The following is a 15719-nucleotide window of genomic DNA, read 5'->3' as shown; positions in this document are numbered from 1 at the left end:
GGTGACTTCATTGGCATGAAGTGAGCAGGCCAGCCCCCACACTGTCGAGGGTGGAACTTAACCACCAACGTCGCGCCAAAAACCACACATTGTTCACCCGTCCTCGCAGGCCTGTCTCACCAATCGCCCGCAGGGCCATGTTTGGGCTTTGTAAACCATCCTTCCGAGCTGCGTCGGAACTTTGCGAGCCCGTGTCTTTTTTTTTGAGAGAGTCAAGGAAGTCCGGGGGGCCCCGTGGGCGTCCTCCGCGCGCCTCGGCGATGCACAAAAGGCGATCCCACACCAAGTCACGGAAGGGATGCACCAATTGTAAGAAGAGACATGTAAAGGTCTGACCCTCGCGGAGGGCCGCGCATCGCTTTCGCCCAGCCGACAGACTGACTTTGAACGCAGTGTGACGAGCAGGGTCCTCCGTGCGCCGCTTGTATGGCCAGAGGGACCACGGACACATGTGCATATCAGACGAAGCCGTCCGATGCAAGGAGCGAGGGACAGGCGCGCAGTGCGACGACGACGACGACGACGACGACGACACCGTCCGCCACAGACGCGGAGTCGTCGTCTCGGTCAGACGGGCCGCAGATGGAGGAGTCGGAAGCGCGCCGGCTTCTCGAGCTGCGACTGATGCACCGGTGGATGACGCACACGTGGAAGTGCATGCACGGCCTGGACGAGGACGCCGAGTTCCTGATCGAGCAGCTGCCCCAGGCGAGCCTCAGGTACGAGTACCTGCTGTACGGCACGCTGGCGCTGTGCGCGGCCGACCTGGCGATCCACGGCGAGCAGACGACGCTGCGGGCGCGCGGGCCGAGCTTCTACCTCGCGACGGCGATGAGCTACTACGACCTGGCGAGCCAGGCGCTGCGCCCGCAGCTCGCCAAGCAGGACGCCGACGCCCACGTGTGGGTGTACATGACGACGGTGATGCTCACGACGCTGCAGATGGCCATCGCGCAGTGCCTGGAGGCACGTGGCGGCCGCGAGCCTCGGCCGTCCATGATCGAGCGCCTGGGCCTCATCATCGACCTGTCCGCAGGGAGCGGCTCCGTAGCCCTCTCGGACTCGTTCTCGCTCTTCTCCGGCGCGGGCGGCAGCATGATGCAGAGGGCGGCGGAGCTACTCGGCGGGCCGCCCCCGCCGTGCGTCGAGCCGGCCTTGCAGGCCGTCATCGACCATCTGCATGCCGTCGTGAGCGACCCGTCCGCCCCGGACGCCGAGCCGCTCGCACCGCAGTACCGGCCCTGCTACGCCCTCGTCGCCAGACTGCTCGAGCTTAGCGTCCGCGAGGAGTCCCGCCGCCAGATCAGGGGCACTTGCGTCAGCGTCCCCATGTACTGCGGACGCGACTTCTACGCCGCCGTCACCTCCTCCCAGCCCACGGCGCTCTTCCTGCTCATCATCTTCGGCGCCCTCGTCGAGATCGGCGCGAGGGACGGCTTTTGGTGGGCCAACCACTTCGGTCCGGGCCTGGTTCAGGAGTCCTGTCTGGCCATGGCGAGTGCCTATCCCGACTGCATGCGGAGGCCACACTGGCGGGAAGGTATAGCTTGGGCGAGGGCGGAAGCCGGTCTTCCTCCCTTGGCTCTATGATGCTCCCCCCCCCCACGGCGAACCCGCAGCCCGTGTTCCTTTCCGTAGCAAATAGCCGACTGCATTGTTGCGGCTCCATCTGCTTGTGCCCTTTCTCCCCACTGTCCGGTTTCTATTCACGTTTCATTTCTCGCCTCCTGCAGCTACATACAAGATACCCCAGCCGAACTAGGCATTTCCCAATCGACGTTTCAAATATCCACCCTCAGCATGCTACATGCCGTAAAGTGGTGCAAATCGGGAGAAAGTGGCAGGTTTGAACGGAGACAATCTGAGATATGGATCGATAGCTTGATTCAGAGAATTAGATAAAAAGAGAAGAAAAAGAAAGCGAATCAGAAGGAACGTTTCTACGACGATGGAGGGAAGAGTATGTAACCTCGTGTCCGCCTCCCCTTGTGTACTACGAGTTATCATTTTAGTACTTTCCATGGAGCTACTTCGCTACGTGTCAAAACGTCCCGATTCTTCGTCATGATCGTATACCCCGTAATCATTCGTGTAGCGTACGCATGAATAGGTGGGTGCCAGTGTGACGAGTGTAGATATGAGCCCGCCCACGATTGACAATAAGCAGCCCAACCATCATCCAGGCGTTGTGGATGCCGCCCATCAACTCCCACAATTCGCCGCAGTCCTATTTGGCGCCCCCGGCCCTTATAAATGCAATGAGAAAATTGCCCTGACAAAATGCTGTGTCAGACGATCTACAGCAGCCCCGGTGGCATAAAGTTACTAAGTATAATATGCTTACAATTTTATCGCCTCTGAATAAAAGCTGAAGAGAAAAAAAAAATGATATGAACGCCCAAGGTGTTCTTTTTAATTCACCCCCCACCCCCCCCCACCCCCCCTTTTTCTCCCTTTGCCGGCTGGAAAGAGAATATCCTAGAGCAAGAAGTTTGTGGACGAAGACGGGGAGAAACAATAATGATTCAACCGCCTAATGGCTATGCACATGCAAAGACATAAAAGCGCTCCCCTCATTGTTGTATCTTTACGAAATAACTGATCCAAATGAAAACGCAGTGGTGGGATTTGGTACAGTTTCGTGATTACCGGATGAAGATGTTTTCCGCACGGCTCCATATCGAACGCTGCTTGTTTGTGTGGTCGAGGCCCAGATTGATATCGGACGCAATCGCCTTGTCCCACAAGATGTCGTCTGCAGATACTCATGTAAGCCCATGGACTCTTGGGAAGCAGGAAACGTGGACTTGACATAGGGAGCCAACTTACCATCTTCGAGATACTCAACCTTTCCATACGGCGATCGGTGGACCGTGGCGAACTTTATGCGCTCAAACGCTTTGCCCTTGATCCCCGTGCGCTTGCTCAACCGCTCCTTCGTTTCCTTCATCGGTTCGCCCTTCTTGACCAAGAACCTGAACGGTATGCCGTGCGGCTTACTGACCTCCTTGTCAAACGAGAAGGCATGTAGCAAGCCCGCGTTCTCCTCGTCGTACTCGCCCTTCATCTCACCGTCCGGAACCACCTCGGCGTACAGGGCCGTGAAGTCGCTGAGGTTGCTGACGGCGAAGGAGGGCACGAGTTCGCGGTAAATCTTGTTTGCGTGACATTCCAAGATTCGTACGCGCTGCAGCTTGTCGTCTGGCAGGGCTTCGACGCCGATCTTGCGCTGGATGGCTGCAATGACGTCTTCAAGAGTGCCCGTTTTCGGTACAAGAAGCTCCAGCGGCTCCTCCTTGCTGATGCCCTCGGGAAGCCACGTGAGCTTGACACTCTTTCGCTGCTCGAGCTCCGACAAGCTGAACTCAAGAATCTCGTAGTAGAAAGCGTCGGAAAGTTGATTTTGCGCCTGGCCGTACGAATTATAGCCCGGCTGCAGGAGAGTGCCAAGGTTGTGCGTCGTCGTGTGCCGAATGGGAGCTTTTGCTCGTCCAGTATGCGCGTTTACGGGCGAGAATCTGAGATGGTCCGCCTGGACGTCCGGACCCAAGAACTCTGCAACCCGTTGCGCAAACATGTTGTACGTCATGCGCTTGGACAGCTCAAGCTCAAACTCGCCCCCGGTTCCGTCGTCAAACCTGGGCACAAATTTAACTTTCACTTTGTGCAGCAAGTTGTCGTAGTACTCTCTACAGTCGACAATCTTGCCCGCTGCAGCGATGGCGCTGGCCTCCTTGTCGGAGAGGTTCTTCTGAACGGTGATGATGTCGCCGTCCTGGATTTCGGACTGTGCCAAGGTCTGCTTCGACTTGATCGGCTCAATCATATTGTGCTTGATCTCCTCGAACATCTTGAACGCCGTGCCCGCAGGCCAGCCCAGCATCTTGAGAACGCACGGCGCAAGATCCGCAGCACGATCCTGCTGTCCCGCATAGAAGTGCCCGATGCCTAGGAGGCTCTGCGTCTCGACGTCAAAGTACTTGAGGAAGAGCACGATCGCACGATTCTGAGGGTTGCTCTGGTCAACTGCGGCATCCAAATAGAGGGGTTTGCCGTCCTTGTCTGTCTCGGTCGCGATTTCCATCCAGATCTTGAATGCCGGGCTCTTTGTGCCGTACGTGTTTGAAGCCTGTTCAATGGTAATGTCCGGTTCCAAGATTACCCGGTCTGGTCGCACGGTACCGTTCTGTCGGTTTACCATTGCCCACGGTCGGCACATCCGCGGATCGAGGCCTTGCTCGACGGCCCACTCCTCGACGAAATCTGCGACTTGCTTTGCCCTCAACACGCGCTTGCTCTTCGGTCGCGCGGCTTCGTTCACCGCCGCATCGGCCCTCCAGGGCACGATGTCGAAGCCTTGGTGCGCCTTGAAGTTGGCATCTGTTGCCACATACACCTCCATGTAAAGGTGGGCCTCCTCTCGTTCCTTGCGCAGCTTCTCGGCCAGAGCCTTCTCTTCGGCAATCTTGCGAGCAAGGTGCTCCGGCGGCTGCAGCTCCGACTCGGGACACAGCACCTCATCAAGCCGAGATTCCCGAATGTACACCAACATGTATGCGTTGTTCGAGCGCTTGGTCGTCCATGTCCGCGTGTACGGATTACGTTGGGGCGCTCCGTTTGCCGTCGTGAGCTCGCCACCAAAGTTGTCGCTGATGGCTTCCCGAGGCAGGGAGCGCATCACTCTGTCGTCGTCGAACTTGAACCACTGGCCGTTTTTCTTCGGCTTCAAAAAGGCGTAGTAGTGGCCAGCGTTCAAGTCGCCGCTGTGCACCAAGACGCCGTGCAGGTGGTAGATGTACGGCTCGGACTTGTCCGCGTTTTCCGATAGGTAGGGCGATGCGTCCCATATCTCAGGGAACTCGTATCTATCGTTGATCTTCATCATGGCGTCGCGCTGGAAGTCGTATTCGAATCGTTTGAGCTGCAAGTGCAGCACATTGGGGAAGCTCTCGAAGATGACGCCTTTTTTGGCATCCTGCAGTCCGAAGCCTTCGGCGAAATACTTGTTCTCGCCCTCCATGGTCTCGACTTGAATGTAGTCCCTGAAGGACGCGTCGAGGTCCTTGTTCCCACTAACGTTGAGCTGGATGTCCCAAAAGTCCTCAATTCTTGACGACTCGTAGTCGACGTTTATGCACGAAATGTACGTCTTGGTCTTGCCGACGAACATCCTTGGAAGAGCGTCTTGAGCCTCGGTGCCCTTCATCTTCTCCTCCATGCGCTCCATGAGTATTCTCGACAGCTCTTGCACATCCTGCTGCTCGAAAATCTGTCGCGAGTCCCAGCCAAAGGCTTTAGTAAGCTCATTCGTGCTGACCGCCGTGTTGCTGGTCTGAAGCTGGTAAAAGAGTCGCTGTAGCGCGTACGCACTGTCTGCCTTGGAGTCCTGCTCGTGCTCGGTGGGTATCTGGTATATGGATTTGCGGAACAGGTTCGTAAAGTACAACGATTGGAGGAGCGAGTTAAGGTAGCAGGTGGCGCCCTGATTCTTCAAGCCAACCATGCCCGTCTCCTTCTTGGAGTCGTAGCTGCACGCCCGACGTTAGCACTGTCAAATCTCATGAGATGTCAGATGTCAAAGGGCTTGGGGAAATATTTTTTTTTTCTCTTTTTGTTGTATGGATCTTTGCTCGTCCGTGTTGGCGCGGGTCAAGGGGAGCAGGCACGGGAGTGAACGAATGTACTGCTTTCCTGCTCAAAAGACTCCCGGATTGTGGCAGGCGCCCAGCACCAAGAATCATGTGCACAAGAATGGAAAGTCAGACTCACTTGATGAAGTTGTGCCACAGCACTCCGGTGGGATCCTTGTACACGCGCACGTAGGCGGTCAGGTTGGCCGAGTTGTTCTCGACCATGGGCCTGTCGTAGCTATCCCAGCGTGGGGCGAACAGCTTCCGCAGCTCAGCAAAGCGAGTAAAGCCCCAGTCGGCTTCGTCGCCGTTGAACCTGTGCGTGGCCGTATGCGAGATGAACATGCGGGGGTCGTTTGGGTTCCATAGGCACAGCATGAACTGGACGCAGGCGTACCAGTCGTCGGGGACCTTGTCCTCGAAGCCATGCTCTAGGTAGAAGGATGCGTGGTCAACGTTGTTGCCCTGGGGAAAGAAGAGCACACGCCAGGGGTGGTCACCGCACTTGAAAATGGGGCCGTGTTCTTTCTTTGGCAGCGTCCGCCAGTTCTCGATGTGCCAGGTGTGGACTGCCTCGGCCTCGACGTCGAGACCGTCCTGCAGGGGAAGGAAGCGCTTCTTCATGGCATCGTAGTCGTCGGCGCGCAGCTCGGGTTCGGGCTCGGGGTCTGCCTCGTCCATGGATTCGTCGGGCGAGATGATGGCGACATCCTGCTTGTCCTCGTAGTCTTGGTCCACGAGCATGTCGCTGTTGATCTGCTCTCGTTACGTCAGCGCACGCACTTTTCCATTCCCCATTCTCCTCCTTCCTGTATCTCACGCAGCCGGACTGGCGAGGGCAGTGCCCAAGGCTGGATGCACACTTGTGCACCTGCATGCGCGTGGATGTTTGTGTGCAAGAGGGCGTGGGACGGGGCGGGAGAGGCTGCACAGAGAGCTGGTTTGGGAGCGTACCTGATCCATGGTGGAGCAGCTCGACCACTCCTCAGGTGGGGGGTGCCAGGCTGCAGAGAGCGGGTTGGCTGCAGTGAGGAATGGATTTCTGATGTGGAATGGACGGGATCAACGGCGCGATGTGCACGACAACGAAAGCGTTTGCGGTGCAGAGTAGGGGTGGGTGGAGGGAGATGGTGGAAGTGGCGGAAGGCAGACGTTCTGACCTGGCCGAGCTTGTGCAGGCGGACGGAGAGCAGGAGAAATGGCGGAGGCAAAAAAAACCAGACGACGTAGGCGGCGGGAGGAGTGGGGATGGGAATAGCGAGAAAGCAGCGCGGCGAAGTCGCTAATGGCAGAAGAGAGGGGAAAAAAGAAGGAGATGGAGGAAGACGGAGCAGAGAAAGAGAGGAGCGAGGCGAGAGGGAAGAAGACGAAGAGAGTGTAGGCGCAGACAGATTGCTCTTCAGCGTGCTGGAGGACAGAGAAGAGGACGAAGAAGCTGCGGTGGCGGCGGCGGCGGCAGCAGCAGCAGCAATAGCTGTAGCTGTAGCAAGAGCAAGAAGAGCAAGCAGCAATTTTTTCCCCTGCGCACGCACGAACAGAAGACTCTCGGCGTCCAGCGCCGTGACTGACGATGCTCGCTCTCTTTGCCGTCACGCTGGTGGTGTCCGGCCGAATTGCGCGCGCACAAAGAACTGCGTCAACCACGTACGCAAACACGCCCTCGCAAGCTCACCCGCTGACTCTCGCTCCCTCAACGTCTTTCTCTCTTGCTCATCCTCGCTCTCGCGCCCACGTTTACTCTCACACTCATGCCTCACTCGTCATAACCCCCCTTTTCCCCCCCAATTCCCGCCCTCCTACCTTCTCCTACTCGTACTTGTGCATCCCCAGTGCCCTCTTGTAGCCCAGAGCTCTCCCGCGTCGTGGTCCCCTTTGTCGTTCGCCTCTGACGGATGACCAGGCTTTGTTGCGGCGGGGCTGTACAGTGAGCCCAGTGCGCGCACGCCGTCGTCGGCCATTGGCAAATGGTAATCCTGCATCGAGCTGCTTCCCAACGCCGGACCAGGCTAAGCTACGCTGCCAAACGAGAGAGTGGGAAGTACGAAATCGAACAAGGCGACCCGGCTCTCTGTTGGTCCGCCTGTGGGCTCGGGAAGTGTATGAGTACGGGTGTGTGTTTGTGTACATGCAAGTGTCTACGGGTAGCAGCACACGAATCGGTCGTTCAGCACACCTGTCTGCACACTTGTCAGGTGATAGTGTGTGTTTACTTCATGGGTTTGCGTGTCTACATGCTCATCTACATCGAGAGAAGGGGGTGAGAGAGACCACAAGGTGTGCACGTACGTCCATACGTGTACAGACATTTGCACCCGGTGCAGCTTATCAGTGTAGATACGAATATATAGTGTGAGCATGTGCACTTTGCTCATCCCCTTTACCCATACTACTCCTGTGTCCTCCGTACCTGCACCTCTGCTTATGGAGAGCAACTGGCTGTTGGCAGTTGGTGTGTTGCAAAGCGGATCAACGCATGGGGCAACCTGTCAAGACAAACATGTGCTTGTCTGCGTGTCTATGGCTCACGCAAAGCCTGCCTGCGGTCGAGCGTGCCTAGCTGTGGTGATGTTTTCGAAGCAACGAAGTGAGAGCCGCTTGTTTTGTTTCTTCCGCTTCTAGAGTCATTCTGCTGATCCTCCGCATATCGCCCCGCAGCCCACACATCACGCTTCCCTCACACCATCTGCTTGACCTCCATGAAGACAAAGACAAACAGCTTCTCATGGCATGGCGGCCCAGATTAAGGCCCAAACCCGCTGCCCTTGATGTCCTGCAATGCTGTTCCACGCGACGTCTGCCATTGACCAGGCATCTTGCCACTGAACAGTTCAAGCACGCCGCCCACACTGCGCCCGCTTGGAGACCGTCGGTTGCGCTGGACGAGTACGCCAGGACCACCCGCCTATGACACACAACATGTATGGCTAACACTCGCATTCAGATGGGTGCAGCGGGATGCGAAGCCGATCAGTCTGCGTCAATTGACGTACTTCGGCCGTACTCTGACTGAGTCGCGGTTGCTGAGCTCTGCGAACTACGTACGCACCGAGCTGCCTACCAGGTACGACTCTCTCGTTCTCCCCTACCAATCCAGACAGCGACGCCTTCTCTTCTCGCTATCTCCAAAGGCTTACCATGTCATTGGCAACAGGCTGGCCCACCGCCTGCGTGATATGCAGACGCTGCCGTACGTCGTCCTCTGCAACCCGCACCTCGCACACACCTACGAGCTCTACTACAAGGCCTTCGAGCGCTTCCGACGGGTTCCCGAGATCCAGACGCTCGACGACAATGACCGATACTGCAAGGTGATCAAGGAGATGCTGGAGATGCACCTGTCCGTCATCCCTCGTCTCGCCATCGGCGTCCTTGAGGTCGAGGGCCTGATGTCACCCGACGCTCTCGACCGCTTCATGACGACGCTGCTAAAGTCGCGCATCTCCCGCCGTGTCATCTGCGAGCAGCATCTCGCCCTGACTGAAACGTTCCACTCGCCATGGCACTTTCCTGACGCCACCGTGCAGACTCAACACGCCGACACGGACTCTGTCGGGGAGATATTCCTGCGCTGCAACGGCAAGGAGATCGTTGAGAGGTGCGCAGCCACGACAGCTAGCCTCATGCGTGCAGCGTACGGTTCGGACTGTCCCATCCCAGGCCTCAACATCGTGGGCGACCCGGCCGTCACCTTCCCCTACATCCAGAGCCACCTCGAGTACATCATTGGCGAGCTGCTGCGCAACTCGATGCAGGCACTCGCTGAACAGGCACGCAAAACGGGCTCTCCGCCTCCAGATATTGAGGTCCTGATCTGTGAGACTCCACAGCACGTCTTCTTCCGCTTCTCAGACCGTGGTGGCGGCATACCAAAGGACACGTTGCCGCACCTGTGGTCCTTTAGCAAGGGACCGCGCCGCAGCGATCGGATCAAAAATCTCCGCCGCGTGCCGCGTATGGCGGCCACGATGCAGGAGCTGCAAGCCGAGCTGGAGGGCAAACATTCTCACTCCTCACCACACTCAGGCACCACCACCAAATCACGCGGCTCTTCGCTAAGCAGGCTGACCAGCAGGCCGCCAGATCTAAAACTTGGCATCGGCCTGCCCATGAGTAAGATTTATGCCGAGTACTGGGCCGGCTCGTTGGAGATTCATAGCTTGGAGGGATATGGCACGGATGCAGTGCTGATGATCGGTAAATTGGGCAATCGAAATGAGCAGCTGAGCACGAGGGCTTTGATGGACTCTGTCTAGAAAACAAAGGCGTCATGTCGCTGGTGGTAGTGGTGATGGCGGTGTTGACTCTGAACATGTCAAGGATAAACACGAACGTCTCGATACAGTCAACTGTTGGCAGATCGTCGTCGTCTCTCTGAGAGTGCCTGCCTTCGGAGAGTGATTGATGACCAGAGGAAGGTGCAAGTGGAAGCATAAGAGCGTCAAAGCATGTGAGCGTCTGTTGACTGCTTATATCCTGTTTCAATACAAGACATACACGACTGACGGGAAAAACCTCAGTCTTTCGAATCGGACAGCATAGCATCACCAGAAGGCTATCTAGCACAATTAAGCATCAAATAGCAGTACACAGTTCCATCGGCAGCGTTAACACAAGAGATGTCTCTTCTCATTAGCGTCGATAACCCTTCCCTCCCACAATGGGACAAGGACTTCGAGGCCTTACTCCCGCGCTACCACCGGTTTCAAGATCCGCATCCTGACCCTTCCATCCAGCTCATCGATGTGACCGAGATGTGGACCGGCCTTCGAGATACGCAGCCAGCCGAGCTGCGCTTCTGGCACAATGCGCTCAGGCTGAGCGTCGAGCGCTACGTGCGAGAGGCCCTGCTCGCCCACTTGCACGACGCGGACGTCAGCGCGGACGCCCACCAGCTCCATGCGTTTGTGCTCGCCCTCGGCCACCAGCAGATCATGTGCGACGTTGACTGGATCGTGGAGGACATGATCCGTCAGCAGAGCCAGGCTGGCGTGGCGAGCCGCTGGTGGGACTGGGATAAGCGGGTTGCGATCACGAATTTCATTCGGCTGCATCATTGCTTCTTTGAGGATCAGCCATTACTACAAGGCTTCTTCACGAGCGAGCTTACGGTGAAGGACGGCGACGGCACCGGCACCGGCACTGGCGTGCTCGCGTACTTTAGAACGTCCGCGCGGCCTCGCGTCTTTGCTGTGGATCATGCATCGGGCTTGTTTAGCTTTCAAAGCCCTGTATTGGACCCGAATATGGGGTTCTATCCTGTGCAGCTTTCGGAAGCGAAAAAAGAGAAGACTGGGGACGTGTGGAATCTCAAGGTTGCGACGCTTTTTCGTGATGGTGTGCGGTTTGAACGAATGTTTCGGTTTCGTAGCAACATGCAGGCACGTGTCGAGTACGAAGGTCACCTCCCCAAGCGTAGAAGTTAACCGCCGCACAGCGTCATCGTCCAACACTTCCTCGGTCGATTGCTGAGTCGAGCCAAAAACGAATCCTGGACTCGGCTAGAGGACGCAAGTCGCGAAAGAAGCTTCGTGAAGTGTCGCTCAACAGCGTCCGAGTACAGGGGACTTCGGACTTTGAGCGTGCCGCCCGAGAAAGCCATCCCCAGCTCTTCAGGGCACACCTAGACCATAGCATTGGCAAGAGCGATATTCTGGGCAAACTTTATGGATCTCGTGGACAGTCGCCAGAGCGCCCAACGACAAACATCATGCTTGAAGATTGGGAGTCGACGCCACCTCAACTCGGGACCATCACAGCGCGAGTGCGAACAGAATTCGCAGCTCTTCCATCGTCTCCGTACCCGCAGGCACATAGCGTTGATGAAAATGACTCGCTATACGCTTTCTCTCCCGTCAGGCCGCGATCTTTCCTCTCTCCTCTGCGGTCGGACCAATGTACCAAAACATGGTACGCGGATAATGTTTTTGCGTCCTCGCCACGATCATTGGCCGCGCGTCTGCCAGTGCAGAAAGGGAAAAATCCATTAAGTTCGTCGTGGCATTCCGTGAATCCTCAACCTCTTCCGGGGACCGCACGGCATGGTTCTTCCGCGGCAGAAAGTGATGCTCGGGCTGTGCGAAAGCGGGCGGCAGGTGCGGAAAGGGAGAGCTATGAACGCGTGTTTGCGAATGGCATCGCTGGCAGTCAAGGTACAGCCGAGATCTCACCTCCTGAGAGCGTTGATGTTGAGATTTGAGTATATTGGCACACAGTACAGCCTAGCTTATCACGCATATTATTACGTGAGAAGAAACTATCCTTCGACAGTCAAAAAAGTTTCTAGACTAAAATTGAGGCTTATGAATGTGCGGCTTTAATTCCACCCTTACTATGCCACAGTTGTTGGTGCCACGCTTTGTGATTGGCCAATTGGCGTCTCGCTTGCCGACCCCGCGTACATAATCCACTATGGTCGAGGCGGTTACTCCTCGGCTGAATCTGGTTATGCGTGCAGTCAAGATGTGAGTGTTTTCGCGCAGTCGTCGCGGATCCGGCCTTCGATTCTTCCTATGAAAGAGACACATATTGGCCGGACTTGATCGCAGAAGCACTGGCCGAGCAACTTGACACGACAAGGAGCTTGGAATCTCAGCAAACGCACCGCGAGGACGCAACGGAAAGATCTAGTAAGGATGGCAGCGCCGGAGGAAAAACTCCCACGCAAGCTGTGGGAGCATCCCAACCCCCAGTCTACGAACATGTGGCGCTTCATCCAAACGTGCAACGCCCGGTACGGGCTCAAGATGTCGACCTTCCAGGACCTGTACAAGTGGTCGGTGGGAGAGTCTCGGAACGACTTCTGGAACGCGCTGTGGAGCGAGATCAGGCTCATCCATGAGGGATCGTACTCGCGACCCGTGGACCCGGACGCGAGGATGGACTCCATCCCGGAGTGGTTCAAGGGCGTGCGGCTCAACTTTGCAGAGAACATCCTCTACACGAGGGGCGAGACGAAAGAGAGCCGCACGACGTGGGACAAGAGCGACGATAAGGTCGCCTGCACCGAAGTCAGGGAGGGCGGCACCGAGGTCAAGGACTACACGTGGCGAGACCTGCGGCGGAAGGTTGCGCTACTCGCGAACGCGATGCAGGCCCAGGGCGTCAAGAAGGGAGACAGGGTCGCTGTTGTGGCGAGCAACAGCTTCGACACGCTGTGCGTCTTCCTCGCCGTCACCTCTCTGGGCGGCCTGTTCAGCAGCTCCAGCACGGACATGGGCACCAAGGGCATCCTCGACCGGCTGCTGCAGATCGACCCGGTATACGTCTTCTTCGACGACTGGGCCGTCTACAACGGCAAGACAACGGATCTGCGGCCCAAGATCCGGGACATCTTGAGCGGGTTGGCGCCGCTGAAGAACTTCAAGGGCGTCGTGACGATGCCGCGCTTCACGTATTACGCCAACGTGAGCGGTTTGCCCAACACCGTCACGCTGAACGAGTTCCTGGTCGCGGCGCGCGGCGACTATGAGCTGCGGTTCGAACGTGTGGAGTATCGAGACCCCTTCTTGGTCGTATACTCTTCTGGCACGACCGGCGTGCCCAAGTGCATCGTTCACTCCGTGGGCGGCGTCCTGACCAGCTCGATGAAGGAGGGAAAGCTACATCGTGACCTGGGCCCGCAGACTGTTCAGCTGCAGTACACAACGGTGAGTTTTTCCCTACCCGCACTATAGTTTTTTTTCGTATTGTTTCTTGCGTCCGGCGCACTCAGGCTGACGTCGCGCAGACCGGCTGGATCATGTACATGTCCGCTGTGCTCAGCATGCTGGCAGGGGCCCGGGCAGTTCTGTACGACGGGTCTCCTTTCCAGCCAGACCTTACGGCCTTTATCAAGGTCATCGGTGAACAGAAGGTTACCAACCTAGGAATCTCGCCGCGTTACATGCACGAGCTGCAGAAGAACAACGTCTCGCCACGCGAGGTGACGGATCTCAGCTCGCTGCAAAGCTGCACCAGTACCGGAATGGTGCTTAAGGACCAGCTGTTTGAGTGGTTCTACGACGTCGGCTTCCCTCCGCACGTGCAGCTCGCTAACATCTCCGGCGGTACAGACCTAGCCGGCTGCTTCGGCATGGAGAATCCGCTGACCCCCGTCTACGTGGGTGGTTGCCAGGGGCCCAGCATCGGTACTGCAATTGCCGTCTACGACCAGACCATTGAAGGAGGGAAGGGCGTCAAGGGCGTGGAGCTCGAGGACGGCACTCCAGGAGAACTTGTTGCGTATGTGTAATTCCGGCTGTTTCTCATCTCCCCCTTGGATTTCCTGCCTCATACTGACTAACCTTGCTACAGTCCGCTCTCGTTCCCGAACCAGCCCGTCTTCTTTTGGGGCGCCGATGGGGCCCAGAAGTACTACAACTCCTATTTTGCCCGTTTCGACGACGTCTGGACGCACGGCGATTTCATCATGATCCACCCGATCACGAAGCAGATCTTCTTCCTTGGCCGCGCTGACGGCGTGCTCAACCCCTCCGGCGTACGCTTCGGTTCCGCGGAGATCTACAACGTCGTCGAGCAGTTCTTTCCCCAGGTTCAGGACAGCATATGCGTGGGACAGCGGAGACCCAACGATCACGATGAGACCGTCCTGCTGTTCCTGCTAATGGCGCCCGGTCACAAGTTCAGCCAGCAGCTCGCGAAAGACGTGCAAGCCAAGATAGGACAGGAACTGAGCAAGAGACACGTGCCGAAACACGTGTTCGAGACGCCGGAGATCCCGACAACGATCAACCTGAAGAAGGTCGAGCTGCCGGTGAAGCAGATTGTGAGCGGACACACAGTCAAGCCTTCGAGCACGCTCATGAACCCGGATTCTCTGAAGTATTACTATCAGTTTGCTGACATTGAGAAGCTGCTGGAACAGGGTAGCGTCAAAAGTAGACTATAAATGGAGACTTACCTGTTAAAAATCACCACAACGTGTATGCTTCCTACGTCCACGTTCCAGGATAGGTTGTCAGAACAGCTAGATATTCTTTTCTTCTCCTTATTATTCGAATTATGGCGGGGGAGAGTTATAGGGGTGAGATGACTAATCTAGAATGTAACAAGTTGTGTCCAAACTGTATGATACGCCTGCTTCATTTGCCTTCAGATCCTCGTCTTCGCGCTTTATGTAAAGAAAGCGAAAGCACCTGCATTCCTTGCGTTGTAAAGCATATGAAATCAGTACGGGACCGTTGCTGTCCGAAAGAGCTCTGAAAAAAGGTAAACTGCCGTGTCTTTCCTCGGACTGACGGTTGTTGTCAATGCAGGACGTAAGATACGAGGTTTGTTGACCCAGATGCCCGTGGAGCTTAGAGAAAAAGCCATATTTCACTCCTCATTCTCAACTCCAAGTGATGATCGTGCTCAACCAACTCTGTGGAGGCAAATGCAGCCTAAACTTATCGGCACACGAGGAATCTCGTTGACCTACCCTACCAGAAACCACTCCGTGATATCCAAGAAAGCTCCTAGGTGATTTGAAAAAGTAGGACCGGGTCCTGGATGAGGCGAAACTTATCAAGCGGTTCGAGTCGTTGAAAGGCGACAAGTAGAAATGAATCCAACACTTTATGCTTTTCATCCTCGAAGAGGAGAGAAAGAGGACAATCGGGGAGTACTCAAGTCAGAGCATTGAAATCCTGTAATTACTAAGATTGCGAGCTAGTCAATTAGAAGCTTGACTATTCTTGGATGCGTTTGTCTTCTGTGATCGCACAAACGTGATTTGCACCTTGGCCTCTCATGTCGTCCGCATTTCACGATACTTGCTAAAAGGAAGTCGCCTGAGTCTCTCACCTTCCACAAGATGTTGTACTCGTTATGTTGACCTTTTGACCGATACTATAGCCGGTCCAAGACGATGGCAGCGCTGGGTAATTTGGAGCCATGCTCTTAGGATACGCCACGCAGCTCATTGCTCAGCAGAGCGGCTTTAATGACCACAAGAACTTATCGGCGATGTTTGAATGGGAGAATTCTGGTTACAGTGGGATCGCCAGTCATTGGAGATCGATGGAATCTATTATTCATTAAGAAGGAAAAGAAGTGCCACGGTGAGATTTGCTGCATTATCTAGGAACACTAAGGGCAGATGACGCATCT

At 56.1% G+C, this 15719-nt stretch overlaps 5 protein-coding genes across 5 annotated transcripts; 4 read left to right on the top strand and 1 right to left on the bottom strand.

Annotated features, from left to right (window-relative positions):
* Positions 1–68: 68 nt before the first annotated feature.
* PV09_02211 (uncharacterized protein) lies at positions 69–1991 on the top strand. The gene is made up of 2 exons (XM_016355218.1): positions 69–329; positions 394–1991. The coding sequence occupies exons 1-2, from the start codon at positions 138–140 to the stop codon at positions 1588–1590; spliced, it is 1389 nt and encodes a 462-aa protein (XP_016217234.1). The 5' UTR covers positions 69–137; the 3' UTR covers positions 1591–1991.
* Positions 1992–2442: 451 nt separating this feature from the next.
* On the bottom strand, positions 2443–7401 carry PV09_02210 (uncharacterized protein). Its single transcript, XM_016355217.1, has 4 exons — positions 6585–7401; positions 5770–6386; positions 2830–5528; positions 2443–2755 (listed from the first exon to the last, which is right to left on the bottom strand). The coding sequence occupies exons 1-4, from the start codon at positions 6591–6593 to the stop codon at positions 2646–2648; spliced, it is 3435 nt and encodes a 1144-aa protein (XP_016217233.1). The 5' UTR covers positions 6594–7401; the 3' UTR covers positions 2443–2645.
* Positions 7402–8352: 951 nt separating this feature from the next.
* On the top strand, positions 8353–9883 carry PV09_02209 (uncharacterized protein; the record flags this gene model as incomplete). The annotated part of the gene is made up of 2 exons (XM_016355216.1): positions 8353–8513; positions 8572–9883. 2 exons carry the CDS (start codon positions 8353–8355, stop codon positions 9881–9883), a joined length of 1473 nt encoding a protein of 490 aa, XP_016217232.1.
* A 363-nt stretch (positions 9884–10246) lies between these two features.
* On the top strand, positions 10247–11826 carry PV09_02208 (uncharacterized protein; the record flags this gene model as incomplete). The annotated part of the gene is made up of 2 exons (XM_016355215.1): positions 10247–11008; positions 11065–11826. 2 exons carry the CDS (start codon positions 10247–10249, stop codon positions 11824–11826), a joined length of 1524 nt encoding a protein of 507 aa, XP_016217231.1.
* A 220-nt stretch (positions 11827–12046) lies between these two features.
* On the top strand, positions 12047–14731 carry PV09_02207 (acetoacetate-CoA ligase). Its single transcript, XM_016355214.1, has 3 exons — positions 12047–13276; positions 13357–13850; positions 13923–14731. The coding sequence occupies exons 1-3, from the start codon at positions 12263–12265 to the stop codon at positions 14515–14517; spliced, it is 2103 nt and encodes a 700-aa protein (XP_016217230.1). The 5' UTR covers positions 12047–12262; the 3' UTR covers positions 14518–14731.
* The last annotated feature ends 988 nt before the right edge of the window (positions 14732–15719 follow it).

Source organism: Verruconis gallopava (assembly GCF_000836295.1).
Source record: "Verruconis gallopava strain CBS 43764 unplaced genomic scaffold supercont1.5, whole genome shotgun sequence".
Classification (NCBI taxonomy): domain Eukaryota; kingdom Fungi; phylum Ascomycota; class Dothideomycetes; order Venturiales; family Sympoventuriaceae; genus Verruconis; species Verruconis gallopava.
Note: the sequence above shows the minus strand (reverse complement) of the source record. Positions and strands in the feature narration are given on the sequence as shown.

What these genes read in the sequence shown, in the direction of transcription:
- PV09_02211 (XM_016355218.1), top strand. Translation starts at nt 138, where the DNA reads ATGTTTGGGCTTTGTAAACCATCCTTCCGAGCTGCGTCGGAACTTTGC. An exon ending in GTAAGAAGAGACATGTAAAG is followed by an intron (nt 330 to 393) that starts GTCTGACCCTCG and finishes CTTTGAACGCAG; the next exon opens with TGTGACGAGCAGGGTCCTCC.
- PV09_02210 (XM_016355217.1), bottom strand. An exon ending in CTGTGGCACAACTTCATCAA is followed by an intron (nt 5,529 to 5,769) that starts GTGAGTCTGACT and finishes TCGGGCGTGCAG; the next exon opens with CTACGACTCCAAGAAGGAGA. An exon ending in GGTTGAGTATCTCGAAGATG is followed by an intron (nt 2,756 to 2,829) that starts GTAAGTTGGCTC and finishes GAGTATCTGCAG; the next exon opens with ACGACATCTTGTGGGACAAG.
- PV09_02207 (XM_016355214.1), top strand. Translation starts at nt 12,263, where the DNA reads ATGGCAGCGCCGGAGGAAAAACTCCCACGCAAGCTGTGGGAGCATCCC. An exon ending in TTCAGCTGCAGTACACAACG is followed by an intron (nt 13,277 to 13,356) that starts GTGAGTTTTTCC and finishes GACGTCGCGCAG; the next exon opens with ACCGGCTGGATCATGTACAT. An exon ending in ACTCCAGGAGAACTTGTTGC is followed by an intron (nt 13,851 to 13,922) that starts GTATGTGTAATT and finishes ACCTTGCTACAG; the next exon opens with TCCGCTCTCGTTCCCGAACC.